The 18,622-nt window shown below is 36.9% G+C and overlaps 2 protein-coding genes across 6 annotated transcripts in view; one reads left to right on the top strand and one right to left on the bottom strand.

Annotated features, from left to right (window-relative positions):
- xpot (exportin, tRNA (nuclear export receptor for tRNAs)) overlaps positions 1-14,321 on the top strand; it is a 28,813-nt gene extending 14,492 nt beyond the window's left edge. For all 4 annotated transcript variants that reach the window (XM_079870127.1, XM_079870125.1, XM_079870126.1 and 1 more), the window contains exons 13-25: positions 767-911; positions 1,213-1,332; positions 1,490-1,584; positions 3,598-3,667; positions 3,752-3,990; positions 5,001-5,286; positions 6,949-7,138; positions 9,951-10,067; positions 11,134-11,249; positions 11,329-11,376; positions 11,458-11,526; positions 14,078-14,134; positions 14,229-14,321. In XM_079870127.1, coding sequence (XP_079726253.1) covers positions 767-911; positions 1,213-1,332; positions 1,490-1,584; positions 3,598-3,667; positions 3,752-3,990; positions 5,001-5,286; positions 6,949-7,138; positions 9,951-10,067; positions 11,134-11,249; positions 11,329-11,376; positions 11,458-11,526; positions 14,078-14,134; positions 14,229-14,255 — 1,579 coding nt within the window. In that variant the 3' untranslated portion in view covers positions 14,256-14,321. The remainder of the gene's footprint in view (positions 1-766; positions 912-1,212; positions 1,333-1,489; positions 1,585-3,597; positions 3,668-3,751; positions 3,991-5,000; positions 5,287-6,948; positions 7,139-9,950; positions 10,068-11,133; positions 11,250-11,328; positions 11,377-11,457; positions 11,527-14,077; positions 14,135-14,228) is intronic.
- Positions 14,322-15,534: 1,213 nt separating this feature from the next.
- The window catches only part of rtcb (RNA 2',3'-cyclic phosphate and 5'-OH ligase), a 51,184-nt gene continuing 48,096 nt past the window's right edge, over positions 15,535-18,622 (bottom strand). For both annotated transcript variants that reach the window (XM_079870143.1, XM_079870142.1), the window contains 4 exons: positions 18,218-18,406; positions 17,513-17,623; positions 17,090-17,209; positions 15,535-15,999 (listed from right to left, as the gene is read on the bottom strand). In XM_079870143.1, coding sequence (XP_079726269.1) covers positions 15,892-15,999; positions 17,090-17,209; positions 17,513-17,623; positions 18,218-18,406 — 528 coding nt within the window. In that variant the 3' untranslated portion in view covers positions 15,535-15,891. The remainder of the gene's footprint in view (positions 16,000-17,089; positions 17,210-17,512; positions 17,624-18,217; positions 18,407-18,622) is intronic.

Below are 18,622 nucleotides of genomic sequence, written 5' to 3'. Positions count from 1 at the left end.
GATATCTAAAATCAGAGAAAACAGGATTTTCCTTGTTCTTTTGTTTAATGCACTACATAGACATGCTCTAATTTTCAGCACACTGCTTCCTCTTGACCCTAAGTACCTGCAAAACAGGTTGTTCTGAAGTCTTCATTGTTATGACATCACAGCCTTGCACTCATATGACCTTTAATACATCCTAAATTTAAAGAGGATCAAAGTCTTGTTGTTTTCAGGCTCTACTAGAACAGGTTTTCCTGCTTGAATGTTGATTATTCTCCTCATATTTTCCATTGTTGCGGCTCCTCTCTTCCCAGTCTGTCAGTAACGCTCTGTTTACTTCCTGTCTCTATGAAGCCCCTCCTTCTGAAAAGGACACTGTGCTCTGATTGGTCGGCTGGAGCAGTGTGTTGTGATTGGTCGAGCGCTTCGAGTGTGTTTGGGAAATGTCCCGCCCCTTACTATAACCGCCAGTTTAACACACTACTAACTAACTCAACCAGGCCCCGCCCCTTTATTCTGCGCATTAATTATTATAATGAGGAATATTGTGACGTGTTTGTTCCCGGAAGAAACTCAAGACTACAATGGAGGCGTTTCAGGGAGTTCAGAAACACTGATATAGAGGATATTTGTAACTTTGCAGAGCTTTTTCATGCACAAACAGCGACATTACACACTAACGAAAGATGGAAAAAAAGCAGAATAGGTGCTCTTTAAAAGCCCATCTAAAGACATCACCTGACTTTGGTTCATTGATGTGTGTGTGTGTGTGTGTGTGTAGGAACTGGCAGACGGTGCAGTTCATGGAGGTGGAGGTGGCCATCAGACTGCTGTATATGCTGGGTGAAGCTCTTCCCGCGTCTCATGGAGCGCATTTCTCCGGAGACACTGCTAAAACCAGCACGCTACAGGCCATGATGAGGACGGTGAGACCAGCATTCCTCACTTGAGTGTTCGGAGCGAATAGAAAATTAGCACGTTTACATGCACACCGTGTTTACTTTTGATGCTCCGGGTTTGCTGTGCTCACTTGTAGCAGTGTTATTTAAGTTGTGATTTTAGTTTAATAAGTGTTTTTTATTCATATGTCACAGAGAAATAAAGTATATAAGAAAATATATAGTAATTATAATTCTATTTTACCACATTGATGTGCATGTAAACATTCTCAATGAAAGAACGAGTGAATAAATCGGGCACAAAGTAAGTGATGTTGTGTGTGTGTAGCTCATCTCCTGTGGCGTGAGCGGGTATCAGCATTCCTCTGTTACTCTGGAGTTCTTCGAGACCGTCGTTCGCTATGATAAATTCTTCCTGGTTGAGCCGCAGCACATTCCCAGTGTCTTGGTGAGTGTTTCAAGCCTGTTATTCAATTACACTCCTTTTCACAAGGTTGATTTTATGTGTCACCCATAATTTAAACACATTTAGAGATGTGAGAGGGGTGCAGATTTAGTTCGACCTGAGTTTTGAGAGATTTGCGTGTGTTTTTTGTGTTGTTCAGATGGCGTTTTTAGACCAGCGTGGTCTGAGGCACAGCAGTCCGAAGGTGCGCAGTCGAGTGGCTTACCTGTTCTCACGCTTCATCAAAACCCTGCAGTGAGTCACACACACACAAACACAGCATCCGTTACACTATATGATCACGCTATCATTCATTCAAGTGCTTTTAAACCATTCAAGCACGATGAGACGTGAAAGGAAGCTCAAATATATACAAATTAGACAAATGGAAATAATGACTCAAATGTCCGTGTAGGTGCATCACTAGTAAATGTTACATTTGACAGAATTTTACAGTATGTTTATACATTTTATCAATGTTAATAATATTCAATTGATGTTTATTTGTATAGCGCTTTTCACAATACACATCATTTCAAAGCAGCTTTATAGAAAATAGACGAGTCCACATTACAATTTACAGTGATCTGTTATCAGAGGAAACTGTCTAAGTTATGTGTTTCAGAAATTTTATTTTATTTATTTATTTATTTATTTAACAGGGACCATACAGTCAAACATAGTTAAAATACAAAGCCTGTAACTGATGCGCAGCATATAGAGTTTATAGCTAATGCTAATTTTCAACTCCTGTCCCTGGTTGGGCATTTCTAAGTACATTATAAAACAGATACATACAAATAGAAAACATTCACATTTCTTCAAACCAAGGTTATAATCGTTAACGAAAACTAACGAAAAAAACGAAAACTAGGTGGAAAAAACATTGTCGTTAACTGAAATAAAAATAAAAACGAGGCATTACAAAAAAACGATAACTAACTAAAACTGTAATGTGTGTTTAGCAAAACTAACTAAAATAAAATAAAATTAGAGTAAATGTCCTTAGTTTTCGTCTTTGTCAAGGTCTTTCATTTTCATTTAATTTCATTAATGCTATTTAAAACACGCAGCGTATTCGTTCAGCTGCATTTCCTTTCCCTGCTCTCCCTCCGTCTCTCTGTCACTCAAGCGTCTCTCACATTCGCGCACACACACACACACACACACACACACACAAGCCCCTCCCCTCTGTGCACACCGCGTTTCCATGAGAACGAGTGTTCGTTCGACGTTGAAAGCAAGTTCGCGAAAGGTTGGTATCTCGTGAACACCTTTACACAATCACACATTAAAAAGTGTTATAAAAATATTTGAAATTCTGAATATAATTTTGTGTGTTAATGTCGACCCGAGAAGCGATTGCGCCTTCTTTAGAAAGTTAACTAGTCGCAAGTTTGAGGTAAAATGCACTTTTTGGTTGTGGTTGTCGATGTCAAAAGCTGTGATTCAAATATTAAATAATGTTATGTAATTTTTTTTTTTTTTACTTTTACACTGAATGTTTGCTGCTTCAATCCAGATGAGTAGGCTATTGACTGTATAGGGTAAATTTAGTATAGTTAGTGAAAATTGGACAGCTGTGGTATTTGTATGTGAATTCTGTATAGAAGATGTGTAGATTTTTGGTACGGCGTGTGGATTTTGTAAGAGGTAAAGGAATTTCAATGGGGTGTTAATTTTTTTCTAAAATTGTATGATGTTTTTGTTGAGTTATTATTACACAATACTTTTTCTGACCTTTTTGAATCTTGCCCCTGACAAATAACCCAAATTACCAAAAAAGACTAAAACTAACACTAAAACTAATAAAAACTAAACTAAAACTAAGCATTTTCAAAAACTAAACTAAACTAGCAAACCCACTTTTAAAACTAATTAAAACTAAACTGAATTTGAAAACAAAGTCAAAACGAAATAAAAATAAAAACTTATGAAAAATGCAAAACTATAATAACCTTGCTTCAAACACACACTCACACACACTTACTCACACACACACTCACTCACTCACTCACTCACACACACTCACTCACTCACTCACACACATGGTATTTTACATGGAATTTAATGTACATATGCAAATCACAGTTAGCAAAAAATTTATTAATTTAAACAATGTAAAAATTTAAGGCTGAAACAATGAGCTCACTGAAGTAATGAATACCTGTTTAACAAATGATTGACATATAGAAAATTGTAGCGTTGGTGCATGTTGATTCAGAGTTTGCGTTATCTAATAATACTCTCTCTTGTTTATTTGTGCAGTAAACACATGAACGCGTTCATCGAGGACATACTCAGCAGAATACAGGACCTGTTAGAGCTCGCTCCCCCGGTAAAACGGCTCATAAAAATCATTCAGCTGCATTTAAATATGCCGTAAACATCTACTTTACGTGTTATCTCTCTGTCTCTCCAGGAGAATGGGTTTCCAGCGCTGCTCAGCAACGACGACCAGCTGTTCATGTTTGAGACGGCCGGCGTGTTGATCGTGAACGGAGACAGTCCGGCCGAACGCAAACAGGCTCTGATGCGGAGCCTTCTCACGCCGCTAATGGAGGCGTTTCGGATGCTACTCGCCAAACTGCCACAGGAGGGCGATGAAGAGAGACAGGTGGCGCTGGCGGACTGTCTGAGTCACGCTGTGGGGTTCGCCAGGTACACACACACACACACACAGCTGATCTAATTTGCAAAAATAAATCAAACTTTTAAAGTGGTTTAAAGGGTTAGTTCACCCAAAAATGTAAATTCTGTCAGTAATTACTCGCCCTCATGTTGTTCCAACCCCGTGAGACTTTCGTTCATCTTCAGAACACAAATGAAGATATTTTTGATGAAATCTGAGAGCTGGCTCACTCCTCCATAGGCTTCTCTGTTATTGAAACTGGCCGGCCCAGAAAGTTAGTAAAGACATTGTTAAAATAGTCCAAGTGACTACAGCGGCTCAACCTCAAGTTTATCAAGCGATGAGAATACTTTTTCTGCGCAAAAATAACGACTTTATTCAAGTATTGATTTTCTTCTGTGTTCCTCTGAGTGAGTTCACGTAGTGTAACAGCGCAGCGCTTCTGTGTTGTACGTCACACGCATCGCACACATGACCAGCGTCGGCCAATAGTGAGCCTACGTTCTGACGTACAAGATCGAAAAAATTCGCACGTTTTTTGGTATTCGTCATTCGGTGGCTCTGAACGCCTCTCAAAATGCTTGCTGTGGATGCGGAAAACACAGAAAATCTATCTCAATCTGAATTTTTTTATGACGGACGCGAATTTCGGACTCAGTGTGCAAGGGCCTTTACTTGTTTGTCCAGTATTTCCAGTAGTGATGGGAAGTTCGGATCATTTCACTGACACTCTTGGTTCGATCTCACTCATCAAAATGAACAAATCTTTTTTTTTTGAGTCATTTCGTTCATTTAAGTGGCTTTAAATGTTATACTTTTAACAGCCAAATTGCCCGAATATGCCCACTTATGCAATCTTGATCATATTCTGAATTAAGAAATCATTATAATGCAGTCAAAAATTATTTACAGGGAACATAATGACTTTACCTTCTGAGTCTTTCGTTCATTTGTCACGTGACAGACGCAATGAACGAAAGACTTTTATAACAAAGAACTTTCATGAAGGACCCATCAGTAATTTGCTCCTCTTCCTCAGTCGCACCAGTAAGGCGTTCAGTAACAAGCAGACGGTGAAGCAGTGCGGCTGCTCGGAGGTGTATCTGGACTGCCTGCAGACGGTCCTGCCGGCGCTGAGCTGTCCCGTCCAGCGAGGTCCGTTACGCAGCGCCGTTCGCTCCTTCATCCACCGCATGATCATCTGCCTCGAGGAAGAGGTGCTGCCCTTCATCCCTGCGGCGTCGCAGCACATGCTGAAGGACTGCGAGCCTCGAGACCTGCAGGAGTTCATTCCTCTCATCAGTCAGATCACAGCCAAGTTTAAGGTAGGGCTGGGCGAATGATCCAAATAAACCTTCTCTTGCGGGTCACTTTGACCCAAAACTCTTAAATTTATTGAAAAATTGTTCATCAGAGGGGTCCAAGACACTAGGACTTTTGTCACCACGAATACACACAAAATAAATAATTGAATGGGTTCAAGGAGTTTTGTGGTTGCAACTTAAAAATGTAACACATCCTTTGGAAGAAAACTTGACCCCCATAGGAATGAATGGAATGCTTTCAGTACACATAGAAAAACCTAAAAATGCTCAATTCGAACTAAAAATGCTAAAACTTTTACTAAAAAAAATTCTTATAATGTCTACATGTGTATCTGAATGCATACTGAAGGAACTGACTTTAGGTTCACTTAATCTTCCTGATTTTATACAACATTTTATTCCTAAAAAAAAATTAACAAATTAATTTCCAGTATTTCCTGATTTGTGGAGTGATCGAGATATGCAAAATCCCCTCTGTAAAAACCTTTGACTCTAATATAAAAAAAAATTTAAACGAGAATTTTGAACCTGACTTAATTCAATGTTCAGATTTCTGTTTTAGAAAATTATGCAAATTAGTGCATATTAGATTTAATTAGATAATGCATCATTTTCATATTTAAGGTGAGACACTACAGGTGAATAGGGTAAAATTTTTAACTAGCAGATATCACCATGAAACTTTCCCAGTTGATTACCTACATTAAGATGAGAAAAAAATGTATTACAAGTTTTCTGTAATTTAATGTTTAAATATGCAAATTAGGCAATATCTAATTAAATATGCGCTAATTTGCATATATATAAAAAAAAATAAAAACGAAAAAAAAAATTTTCATTGTGTTCACATATTAGATGGGAAAAAAATTACAGAGGGATTTATGGATATCTACTTTTGTTATCCTGTAAATCAGAAAATACTGTCAATAGCCTTAAAAAAATGATTTTCGCCATGTTTTTTGGAATAAAATGTTATATAAATCAGGCTAGGAGTAATATATTTACAAATCCCTCTGTTAATGTCTTCATAATATAACTAGGTACAAGACTGGAGAGTTTGGTGTATATCGGTGCTACTGAAGTGGAGATTTTCGACTTGGAGAATGAGAGAAAAGTCATTTTGAGAAAACAGGTTTTAAAGATTTATCATCAGCCAATGAGATTGCGCATTCAGCCCTTTTACTTTCACGATTGGTTGCTGATAAAAAGGAAATGACCATATTTGGATCCGACAGGATTGTACAGGAGAGAGAGAGCTTTCTAACGGTGCTTGTGATGACAGGGTGCCGGCAGAGATCGCGGAGCGTTGATTAAGAACGCCAACTTTTGTTGAATTTTATGAGAAATCTTCAGACGCAAACAGACAAAGTGTAATAAAATAAAGACCTAAATGTGGATTTCGGACTTTTTTTCACCACAAGTCTGAAAGAAGACATGTTATTGAAGACAAATATCCAAAAATCTCAAAATTGACCAGTAAAAAAACCCCAGTGTTTTTGCCTGCCGTGTCTCGCCTTAAACATGAAAACTGTTAATACAAAAAAAGTTTGCAATCAATCAACTGGTGAAGTATGGTGATATCTATTAGTTATTGTTTTTGTTACCCTATTCACATGGTGTGCCTTAATATAACATGACTGTAATGGACTCTTGTTCTCCCAGAACCAGGTGTCTCCTTTCCTCCAGGAGATCTTCATGCCTCTGGTGATGGCCATATTCGAGGTGTTGTCTCGTCCAGCGGAGGAGAACGATCAGACGGCTGCGCTGGAGAAGCAGATGTTGAGAAGAAGCTACTTCAGTTTCATTCAGACCATCGCTAGCAGTGGCATGAACGAGGTCATGGCCAGTCAGGGTGAGACGCCACCGCTGTCCTGTTTCCCGAAACCATCGTTAGCCAACTATGTTCGCAAGTTCATTCGTTAACATAGTTCAAAGAGTCGGTGTTTCCCGAAACCATCGTTCCAACGAACATTCGCAAACAGCATCGCAGAGTTGTGTGTTTGGAGCGACAGATCTCGACCTGTGGTTAGAAGAAGAGTTTCTTGTTTTTATAATGTGGACTTAATAAATCTTTATCTTGAGCAAAATAAGCAAGCTAACATTCAGTGCAATCTATATCTTTTATTTAGAATACATACAAATGTCATTTACGTCTTTTAGTTTGTCAAGAGATTTAAAGCGTCGTTCTTGAAGAGTGCGCATGTGTGAACGAGCTCTAGTGTGTAAGAACGAGCCTATAGGTGCGTCCCAAATCGCGTACTTGTGCACTATATAAATCAGGCATGAAAACTGGTCAGGGGTAAAAAAGGTGAGAAGGATACGCCCCAAAAAATCCAATCAACTTTATATACATCACATTTTAAAAAACAAGGTTACCAAAGTGCTGCACAAAGAATAAATAGGAAATATAATAACACATAAAACATATAAAATATGGGGGCCATTTTAATGTTTGGAGAAAAGTATTTACACAAAACACACAGCATGAGATTATTTTTTCTTTTTCGCCTGAACCAGAATCTCAAGGGCCCGTTTTCTCTGTTTAGCAGCATGTTTCAGCCTTGCCCTCTTCTCCTCTTCAGCCGCCTGTTTTTTGAGATCCTGAGCACTACTGGATCCGTTGCAGTGCATCACTCTCTCCTATCTCTCTGTGTGAAATACCCATGAGACCCCCTGAAAGCCTCAAAAGCAAAATTTGAAGGGGGTCTCAAATTTTGTCAAAAAAAAATATTTTATTGTCACCAGTGAATTTTGTTAACGAAAAAATGTACGTTGATGACCTTTTTCCCCCTGACCAAGACAAGGCGATGAGAGACGACACCCACGTCATTAAACGATAACTGTGACTATATCAACATGCAATATCGTTGACAAAAAAAGACGAGACTGAAATGTGTTTAAATTTTTTTTTTAAACTTGACCAAAACCACTTATTTTCGGCGAATAAAGGAGAAGACAACATATTACAGACTGTTTTTACGAGCGTTCGTGCTAATGGTTGCCAGATTTCAATAATTTAAACCCCAGTCAGAGCTTTTCTGTTAAAAGAGCACATTTTCTACCTGGTCTTTTCTACACTTCTGAAGAAGCGCAGATGATCTGAAAACACAGTAAGCTGGAGTTCCGCGAACTTCATTTGAGATTTTCATTGAAAAGATTTTCTCACGACCCCCCACTCCCCACCCCCAAATATTTTCTCATCGGATCTGTACAAATCACGTAGGTGACCCATTTTGGTTTTAAAACGGCGAATTTCGCCGAAAGGTGAGGAGTTTTCATGCCTGATAAATAGTGTGTTCACACTGAAAATTCCAAAAAGAAAGAGTGCACTTGGCACTTATTTAACCGAAAAAACGAAGTGTGGAACGTTGGACACTCGACTGGCAAAGCTTTAATAACGTAGCGGAGGGGGAGGGGCATCAGAGTCCGATGTTGAAAGACAAAATAAACGTGTAAAGTTCATAAACAACACGGTTGAGTGCATAGTGTGTCATTTGGGACACAGCTTATGATTGAATCTGGAAATAAAGCAAATAACTGAGAAAATGACATGTCTGTGATATATAGTAGGGCTGTTTTCGACTAAGGATTTTCATAGTCGAATCTGATTCGTTAGATTTTGTCGTAGTCGACTGATAGTCGAACCTTTTTTTTTTTTTTCATTTCAAACAAAAGAGCTAAAAAACTAAAAGAAAAACATGGTCTGTAACAAATACCTTTTATTCATTTAAAGCCAGATGAACAAAACTTATTACACATATATCATAACATTTCATAAACATGAGGAGCAATATGAGAGAGAAATTTGGTGATCGTTGTTTAGGTACATTAAACCACGTAAAGCTTTTTCACGCCCATGAGAACCGTGTGGAGTCAACTCACAGCTGCTCCGCTGCCCTGCTGAAAATGTGAAGCAGAAACGCTTAATATTAGATAACGTCCATAATAATTGGACTCTGGGTTCGATTTTTTGACCATTTTCAGTGGTTATGAGGAGCAATATGAGAGGGAAATTTGGTGATCGTTGTTTAGGTACATTAAACCACGTAAAGCTTTTTTCACGTTAGGACTTATAAAGCCCATGAGAACCGTGTGGAGTCAACCCACAGCCGCTCCGCAGCCCTGCTGAAAATGTGAAGCAGATTTTTGAATACATTTTAATTTATTTACATTAGTAAGCTACAGGACATTGTCTTTCAAAACATGACCTGCGCGAAAGCAAAAAAAAAAAAAATTTGTACCCAGCCCTTCTGAAAATGCAAATGCGTCTCTGTCCCCAGCACATTTCAAACCAAACTGACGCCCATGTATTCGACTGAGGTTCATAGTCGAATCAGACCTCTCCGAATCGAATCGTCGAATCCTCGACTATTAGAAGTCAGCCCTAATATATAGCAAAACATCTAGCGTTAATTCGAGCTCAAACAGATTCATTAACAGTAGTTATTACTCCATCACCTGCGTGGCATCATTAACCAACGTGGTTGAACGACCAATTTGCGACAATACGGTTTCGGGAAACAGTCGTGACTTGCTAGTTGATTTCTTCAACGATGCATCGTACTATAGTAGTGAACCAGAGTTACGGCGTTGTACGGGAAACACACCAAACGAAGCTGTGTGCCTGAAAACATGACCTGACTGAAACACCTTGTGTTGGGCAGGAGCTGAGAACATCGAGCGTGTGCTGTTCACCATCATCCAGGGAGCCGTGGACTTCCCAGACCCGGTCGCCCAGAAAACATGCTTCATCATCCTGTCCAGACTGGTGGAGCTCTGGGGTACGGACAACACCGAACACTCGTGTGCTCACGCATGTGCATCTGAACAGGGGTTATCATCGTTAGCTAAAACTGCGGAAAACATCTGTTAATTGAAATTAAATTAAATATAAATATTGACAATTACATTGACAAAAAACTTTGACTTTGACAATTGACAAATTTAAAATGTTGCCTTGGCAATAAACTGATACAAGTTTGTTAAAATTTATTAAAAACCAATACAATTTGAAATAAATAAAAACTTGAAAAATTATAGAGAAATAAATTAAACTAAAATTATTAGGGCTGTGAAAAGATTAATCGCGATTAATAGCATCCAAAATAAAAGTCTGTTGAAATAATATATGTGTGTGTACTGTGTATAATTAAATTTGTATATATAAATACACACACGCATGTATATAAATATATATAATATATATAAATATATACAGTATATGTATGCAAATATTTCTTAAATATATACATGCATGTGTGTGTATTTATATATACAAAATAATTATACCAAGTACAAACACATATATTACGTAAACACAAACTTTTATTTTGGATGCGATTAATCGCAATTAATCTTTTCACAGCCCTAATAATTATATAAATTAAAGATGATTTGAAATATTAATAAAAAATATAATAAAAAACTAAAATAAATGGGTTCAGGCTGCATCTTGACTTTTAACCAGGCTTATTAACAAAAACAATTACAAATATTTTTGTTGATTGATATGAAGCTGAAATAAAATATAAATATTAAATGGATGAACTAAAAAATATGAAACTAACTGAAAAAAATTAAGTTGAAGCAGTAAAATTACTAATTAGTATAAAATATTTGAATGATTATTTACGTTAATTTTATTTTAAGTTTTAGATTAGAGTTTATTGATCTAAAAATACATTTAATTTAAAACTGATTAAAATAAATTAGACTTAATAATAAAAAAAACGTAAATTATTAAAAAAATAAACTAAAATTAAATATTAAAATAAAAGCTAATTCTAAATATTAACATAACTATAATAGTATATATAAATAATGCTTTTAACATGTTCTCTTTCTCAGGTGGAAAAGACGGTTTGGTGGGATTTCCAGATTTCATTTACAAGCATATCGTCCCAGCATGCTTCATGGCCCCTCTCAAACCAACCTTTGACCTTTCAGATGCCCAGACGGTTCTGGTAAGACAGACCAGGCTTTTATAAACCGCTTGTATTAAATATAAATGGTGATTTGTAATGATTTGCTCTTCTGTTACAGACGCTGTCGGAGTGCACACTGACTCTGCAAATGATTCATCTCAAAAGAGTGAGTCTTTTTTAGGGAAAACACAATGCTGAGTAATAACAATAATTAGTATTTAATGCTTGATGTCTGGTGTTTGCACAGGGGCCGGAGTGTATCCAGTTTCTTCAGGAGTATCTGCCGTCGCTGCAGGTCTCGCCTGAGATCACACAGGTGAGGAAATGACACGCTTCAAGTGTCTCTGAGACTTACTTACGCTTCATTTGATGACAACACGAGGTTTTAGGAAGGGTAAAGGAAGTGAGGAACTCAGGAAGTGATTTTTGCGTCGTGGAAAATCGTGGAATCCAGTCATAAAATTGGAAGTTATGTTTTTCCCCATTTCATTTAAGAAAACTATTATCACACACAAACTCAAAGCTCTTCACGACAACCCAGGAAAAAATAAAAGTTCGGCTTTACTTTAAGAAATTGTTACAAAAAAAATACAGATTTTACCTCTAAGTAATAATATAATTATTAAAAAATAATAATCTTTATTCTAAGAAATATCACAATTTTTAATTAAAGTGCAGTTTTTTTTAAAGTTTTCATTTGATTTAAATTGTTAATGTTTTATGCCTTCATTTGATTACCATTGTTTTTGACAGTAAATTTATTAATTAATTAAATCATGAATCCAGGAACATTTAATTAGACATGGACAACATTTCATATGGCCCTATTAATGGTGTAGTTTTAACAATTTAATAAATTGTTAAAAGTTTAATGAATTCAATTGATTAGACATGCTTTTTAAATATTAAAATTTAAATAAACCAGTAAAACGGAATCCAGAAAAAATAAAATGGAAAACATGGAATTTGGGTAAAATCAAGAGCTCTAAAATGTATTTAAACCTTAAAGTCCCCCTGTAGTCAATCATTTTATCCCTTAAAACTCATCTTTGATCACATTTAAAAAAAAAAATTCCTTGAAAAGAAATTCTTCATGCCTTAAAATATCTTAAGTGTAGCTCGACACCCTTGCCTCATTTAGTATGCGCGGCTCTATGCAGGGACGTGCACAGACATTTTGAGGGGCAGGGGCTCAAGTGAAATAAAGGGCACTTCTCATAATTACGTTTTTTTTTTTCTTTTTTTTTAACAAAAAAGTATATATATTAACAACTCTGACTTTTTAAAAAATTAATTTAAAAAGTTAATTAATTTTATCTTCCTCAAACTCACGCAATTGTTTCATTTTCAAAAGATGTCTACAAAATAATCAGTTCACACAGAAACCATGGTCTCCTAGTATTCACTAGGTTTATAGAGCAGCAAAGGAAACCATTCCACAATGTGCATGTTTTGAAAACATTTTCTATGCTACTAGTTTCAAGTATATATTTAGAATAACCTAAATAACTGCATCAGGCAGAGGGGCGTGTTTTACTAATAATTTATTTTTGCACATTTTAATTATTTTGGTGTTATCAGAATACATAACACTTTAAAATCAACACAAATATTCACTCTAAACTGAAGAGGGCTGTTGCTGCTATTTTGTTAACTTTACTGAAAAAAATCACTGCAAAAATGATTGACAAAATGCAAAAATACAAATTGAAAATTTGCATCTAATTGACAGGGCAATGCAGGTAAATAGGATAAACAAAATAACTAAAGCATATCTGGTGGTGATATATGCTTATTTTATTACTAACTTATTTTATTACATGGCTTGGTTGAATTCCAATGTAGAATGCGGTCTGTTATTTCTTGATAACAGACCGCTGTGCGGAGTATAACCACTGATCTATATAGAATGACATTATGTCATTATATAGATCAGTGAGTATAACAGACCGTTGCCATGAAAAACAGAGCGTTGCTATGGACTCACAGGATTCTAACCTGATTCTAACCGTAGAGACGGAGCGTACTATTTTCTTTAGCGGAAGCAATACAATCGGGTTTAAATCAATAAACTCCCTTTTAAATCAATATTTTGTCAAATTAATTATTTATTTGGTAGGTAGCCATGTAATAAGCGGGATTATGTGAGTGTGTGTGTATGATGTGTGCCGATGTGCGCCGCTGCGCAGAGACGCCAAGGGGGGGAGAGAGAGATAGAGAGAGAGGGAGCGCTTCAGAACTCCTGACCTGCTATTTAGATATACTATTCTTCAATAAATATATTTGTTTGACAGGGAAGCAAACAGGAATATATATTATTTTTCAAAAAAAAAAAAAAAAAAGCACCCCAGAAAAAAGGGCACTTTCTCTCCAGGAAAAAAAAGGGCAGGTGCTCAAGCCCCCTTTGATGTCTATGTGTGCACGTGCCTGGTTCTATGAATATGCAAATGAGCCCTGCCTCCACTCACTCACTCAGCTCAGAGATCCACTGGTTGTCAATCACACGTTGATCTGATTGGTTACAAGGTTAATATCACCAAGGCCGATATATCGGTCTCAGCAATGACTATATACTCAGCAATGGTGTCGACTTATGAATTTACACATGGTTTGTCTTAAAGCAGATTAAAAACACCACACAGACACATAAACAACATTAAAGACAACATTTTCAACCACAGGGGGATCATCTAGATTTGAACACTTTTTTTGTTACTTGCTTAAGTTATGGCAACAATATGTATTTGATGGTATTAGTTGTAAATATCGAGCCTTCTAAAAGAAAGACTGATTTAGAGTGCAGTATTATGATGCCACTTTTATTTTGGTCAAATATCTGATTTATTGACACTTTTTTTTCTTCTTAGGAACTGTGTCAAGTGCTTCAGCAGCCGGACGTTAAGGTTCTGAAGAACTACATGAAGGTATTTCAGGGGCTTTATGGTTGAAACACTTAATTCATGTTCTCAGAGATCATTTAATGTTTTAACATGCTGTTTCCTGTGTGTGTGTGTGTAGGTTTTCTTCCAGCAGGCCAAACTTTAAAACTGGAATTGTCAAGCGGAGCGTTTCAGGGGCTCGGCAGTCGACACCACTTACAGACCACCATAATGACAGAGCTTAGCATAGGAGCTACTTTTGCACTTAAAGAAGCTTAACCACACCCACGGACATGGAGTCACGTAGGGATTGGCTGTCACGTGACAGTGACCACGCCCCCACACTGACCTTGGCCCAATCAAGAGTTGTGCTCTCCATTGGAGGTTCAGCCACCTGGACTGGTCTGCGATTGGACGAGACGGAGAGTAGGTGGGGTTTGTGAGGGTGGGCGGGGCTTCAGTCCTGGACAGAATTTCAAGGGAAAGTCACAAGTTTAATGCTTTTCCATTGAAATATGCTAATTGTTTGGAAATATGACTTAAATGTTACAGAAAATTACTAGAATGAATTTAATGAAATGTTTATTTTTTTGTGTGCGCTTGAGAAATCCGGATTTTTCTCAACTTTCAGCTTAAGAAGGGCAGATTTAATTTAATTTTGTTTTTTTACTTCCAGAAATGAAGCATAGGTTTTAGTTTGACGTGACGAGGTTAACAAATGGAAGTGCTCTTGATTTGGGCTCAACCTGGCAAATCATTTTAGGTCTTTGCATTTATTTTCAGTTTAAGTTAATAAACTGCTAATTTATCAGCAATCCCCCAGTTTTCCGTAAATAACGTGTACCATGGCATTCCCATCAGAGCTGTACTGTAACTGCATATCATTTCAGAACAAACTCAACACTAAATGTTTATCGGCTCCGTCACAGTCTTGCGATTCGCTGTCGTTTAAGCCCGTTTGAAATATGCAATACGTGTAATGTTACTGACTGTGAAAATACCACGAGGTGGTTTGATCCTTGGATCTGCAGTGCGAATGTCTCGGTTAGGAAACGCTGCTAGCAATCATTTTGTTGGAAAACTTAATTTAGAGTCTCTCTGACGTGCATTTGCGTCAGTCTCTTCTGTTAGAATGACGTTTTTGACAATCTGTGTTTGATTTTGTGAGACACTGCACATGTATTAACCCTTTCGTCCCTGGATCCCACTTCAGATACGGACACATGGAAAGTTCGGGCCGATTCAACTTAAATCACACTTGAGAATCATGATGGGGAAAAAGGTATCCCAATATAAATGGATGAAGCACTTTCCCATAAACTGAAATGTATTAGACTGACTGTTAAAGATTGTTTCTCTCATAACCCATGAGTCTTTGCTTCAGACTTGCTGTGATTTACCCAACACACACCTGTTACTCAGTCCTGCTCGTCAAGCCCACTGTGTTTATGCCAAATAAGAGGAAAGACGTGAAAGGTAGACTGTGTAAACTTGATTTATTTTTGATATGCTGGGACACGCCCCTCTCACTCCCTTTTGTGGATCTTTTGTCATGACCAATAAAGTATTTACTAATCTCCAGCTGTAGTTGATTCTGACCAACGTAAACGTGCTGATAACAAATTATTTGATGTTAATTATCAGCTCTAAGTGAAAACCTTTTACCTTTAACCCTAAACGAAACAAAACTAACGCTGACGTGAGCCACTCCCCCTTCATAAGTGTAGAAATATGAGACTCCATCGAATCTTCAGTCTTTAATCCTGATTGCGTTCAGGATTTAGGGCCTTCGTCACGACGCTTTAACCTTTAATCACAGCGATGGGTCGGAGCTTGATGGCCTTTCTACTGATGCCGGCGTCATGGCACGTGTTCACCACATCTGTGACGTTCTTGTAGGATTCAGGAGCCTGATGTGCAAGACAAGGACACGTGTGTTAAAAGCGTGCATTGAGACTTAATGTTTTCAAACGGCTATTCTACTTAAACTTCTTTCAGCTTTTTTGGATGCTTAAAATTAGTTGATTAAAGAGGTCATGACATGGATTTTTAATTTGAATATCTTCCTTGAGGTTCACTTCTAATGTTGAACATTTTTTGCACCAGAAAACATGTTATTTTCAATCTTCATTCTGACCCTCTGTGAGGAAAAAAAAAAAAAAAAAAAAAAAAAATTTACTTGCTGTTTATAATGTGGATGTTTTAATGGTACAAAGACCTCTTATTTCAAATGATAAAGGCAAATTTGATTTCTCATGTCAGGACCCCTTTAAAAAAAAAAAAAAAAAAAAAGATGAAACTTCCAATTTAACATCTATTCTATTGGATCAGTTCTTCAATCCTTGTTCTACTAATAAGGGTTAAGCTTAAACTGGAATTACAAAGATAAATACATTTGTTCCCATTTAGGTCACAAAACAAGTTGAATATATTAGCATAAATTTATTCCATGCGTTTTATTCTAGAATAATTACTGAAAAAATATAAATCGTTTCATCAAATATAAAAAGCAAACTGCTGATTTAACGCTACTCTACTAGCTTAGTTAAAATAAGGTCACAAAGCAACTTAAAATATAATTGAATATTTAATTATTCAGTGCATTTTATTGTGATTTAAAAAAAAAAAATAAAACTATCATACAAATCTAAAAAAGAAATAAAACAACCGTTTCTGCTCTTTGGATTAGACTTAATAATCTACTAATAAGTGATAGTTAACAGTTAAACAAAAACAAAAATAATTTGTGACCATTTTGTGTTAAATTAAATATAAATATTTTTAATAAAATATAATGCAACCAATGCATTTAAAAGAAAGCATCACCTAAATTGTCTTGTTAATTGTATGAATTTTGTTTATTCTGTTTTGGCTATGAAAATAGCCTGGCGTAAATACATAAAATATATATAATTTAATAAATTTTTATTTATTTTTTTCCTGTGATTTTGATCCTTAATTTAAATCAAAGTAAATAAAACGAGAGTGGAGCGGTCTCACCTCCTCCATCACCAGCTTTGGAGACGCGACTCTGATGGCGATGCCCATGTCTGCCAGTTTATCCAGAACATCCTGGAAGTCGATGTTGCGTCTGGATTTGGCTCTGGATAGAGCTCGACCCTACAGCGTTCACACACACACATCAGAGTGTTAGCGGCCCCTCAGTTAATCATTTAACAATTTAGAGTGATCTGTTATCAGACATAAATATGTATTTCATAAATGTGTATATATACAAAATCACAGTTAGCTAAAAGTGTATTAATTTAAACAATGTAATAATTGAATGCAGAAACAATGAGCTCATTGAAGTAATGAATACTTGTTTGTTAACATGATTATGACATTTAGAAAGTATAGCATGGGTGCATGTCAACAGTCTACATTGAGAGATCGCTGCTACACACTCCTCGGGTCACTCACCGCTCCGTGACACGTGGTGCCGAACGTCTCGGTCATGCCCTGCTCTGTGCCCGTCAGCACGTAACTGCAGGTGCCCATGGTTCCCCCGATCAGAACCGGCTGACCCGTCAGCTGGAGGACAGGAGAAAACATTAGGAAGAAGGTCTTGCACATTCACAAGAAAGAAGAATTGAAATAAAAAAAAGTTCATTTTGATTTCTTGTTTGATTTGGTTCATAGTCAAACCAAAAATGATTCTGACACCAAATATAATTTTTTTTTTTTTTTTTTTTTTACTAGTGTGCGCAGGACACTATAGTTAATTTAAGTGAGGAGAGCAAAATAAAGTAAACTGACATATTATACCCAAAAATTCTTCATACAGTGACTACCAGTAAAAATAAAATTATTGTTGTAATCATGTTTAACTGAAGTGTGTTTTCTTTAATTGCTAATGCTCTTTTTACACACAGACTGAACACAATTAAGCATTGCTTGGTGATTGGTTGAGCTAAACTGGTATTATCTAATTGTGTAGTTAAATTTAACAGCTGACAGATATTCAACATAATTCATGTGTGAGACAGTCTAACAGAAGGACGGACAAAACCAGTCAAATATCAACTGAGTTCTGCTCATATTTCATTACCATTCTCTAAACTATAGCGAATAAACTGATAATGTGAGAAATGTTGAAGGCGTCTGGATGAAGGTTTGCTCAGTCACCTGATAGTCGACGGGTATGAGCGGATGGTGTGGTGGAAACGCCCGTGTCGAGCCCTTCCGGTGCACGAGAAGCGTCTTCTGTTTGCCGTCCACCATGTGCTCTTCCACCTTGGCGATGTTGTGCGAGACGTCGTAGATGACGTGCATGTCCAGGTCGTCGGGTGTCGTGGTGAAGACTTTAGAGAAGGCCTGCAGTGAAGGTCAGTACGGACACGTTCAACAGCAAAACCTGCGACACGTGCTTCAGAACGGCACATTATACTGATGTCCTGTATGTGTTTAGAGCACACTATCCCACAATGCAATAGTAACACTACCAAAAGTTAAAGTCCCCCTGTGGTGAAAATCCAGCTTTTAATGTTGTTTATGTGTCTATGTGGTGTTTTTAATGTGCTTTAAGACAAA

The sequence above is a fragment of the Squalius cephalus genome, assembly GCF_949319135.1.
Source record: "Squalius cephalus genome assembly, chromosome: 4".
Taxonomy (NCBI): Eukaryota; Metazoa; Chordata; class Actinopteri; order Cypriniformes; family Leuciscidae; genus Squalius; species Squalius cephalus.
This window is presented reverse-complemented; position numbering and strand designations above follow the sequence as displayed.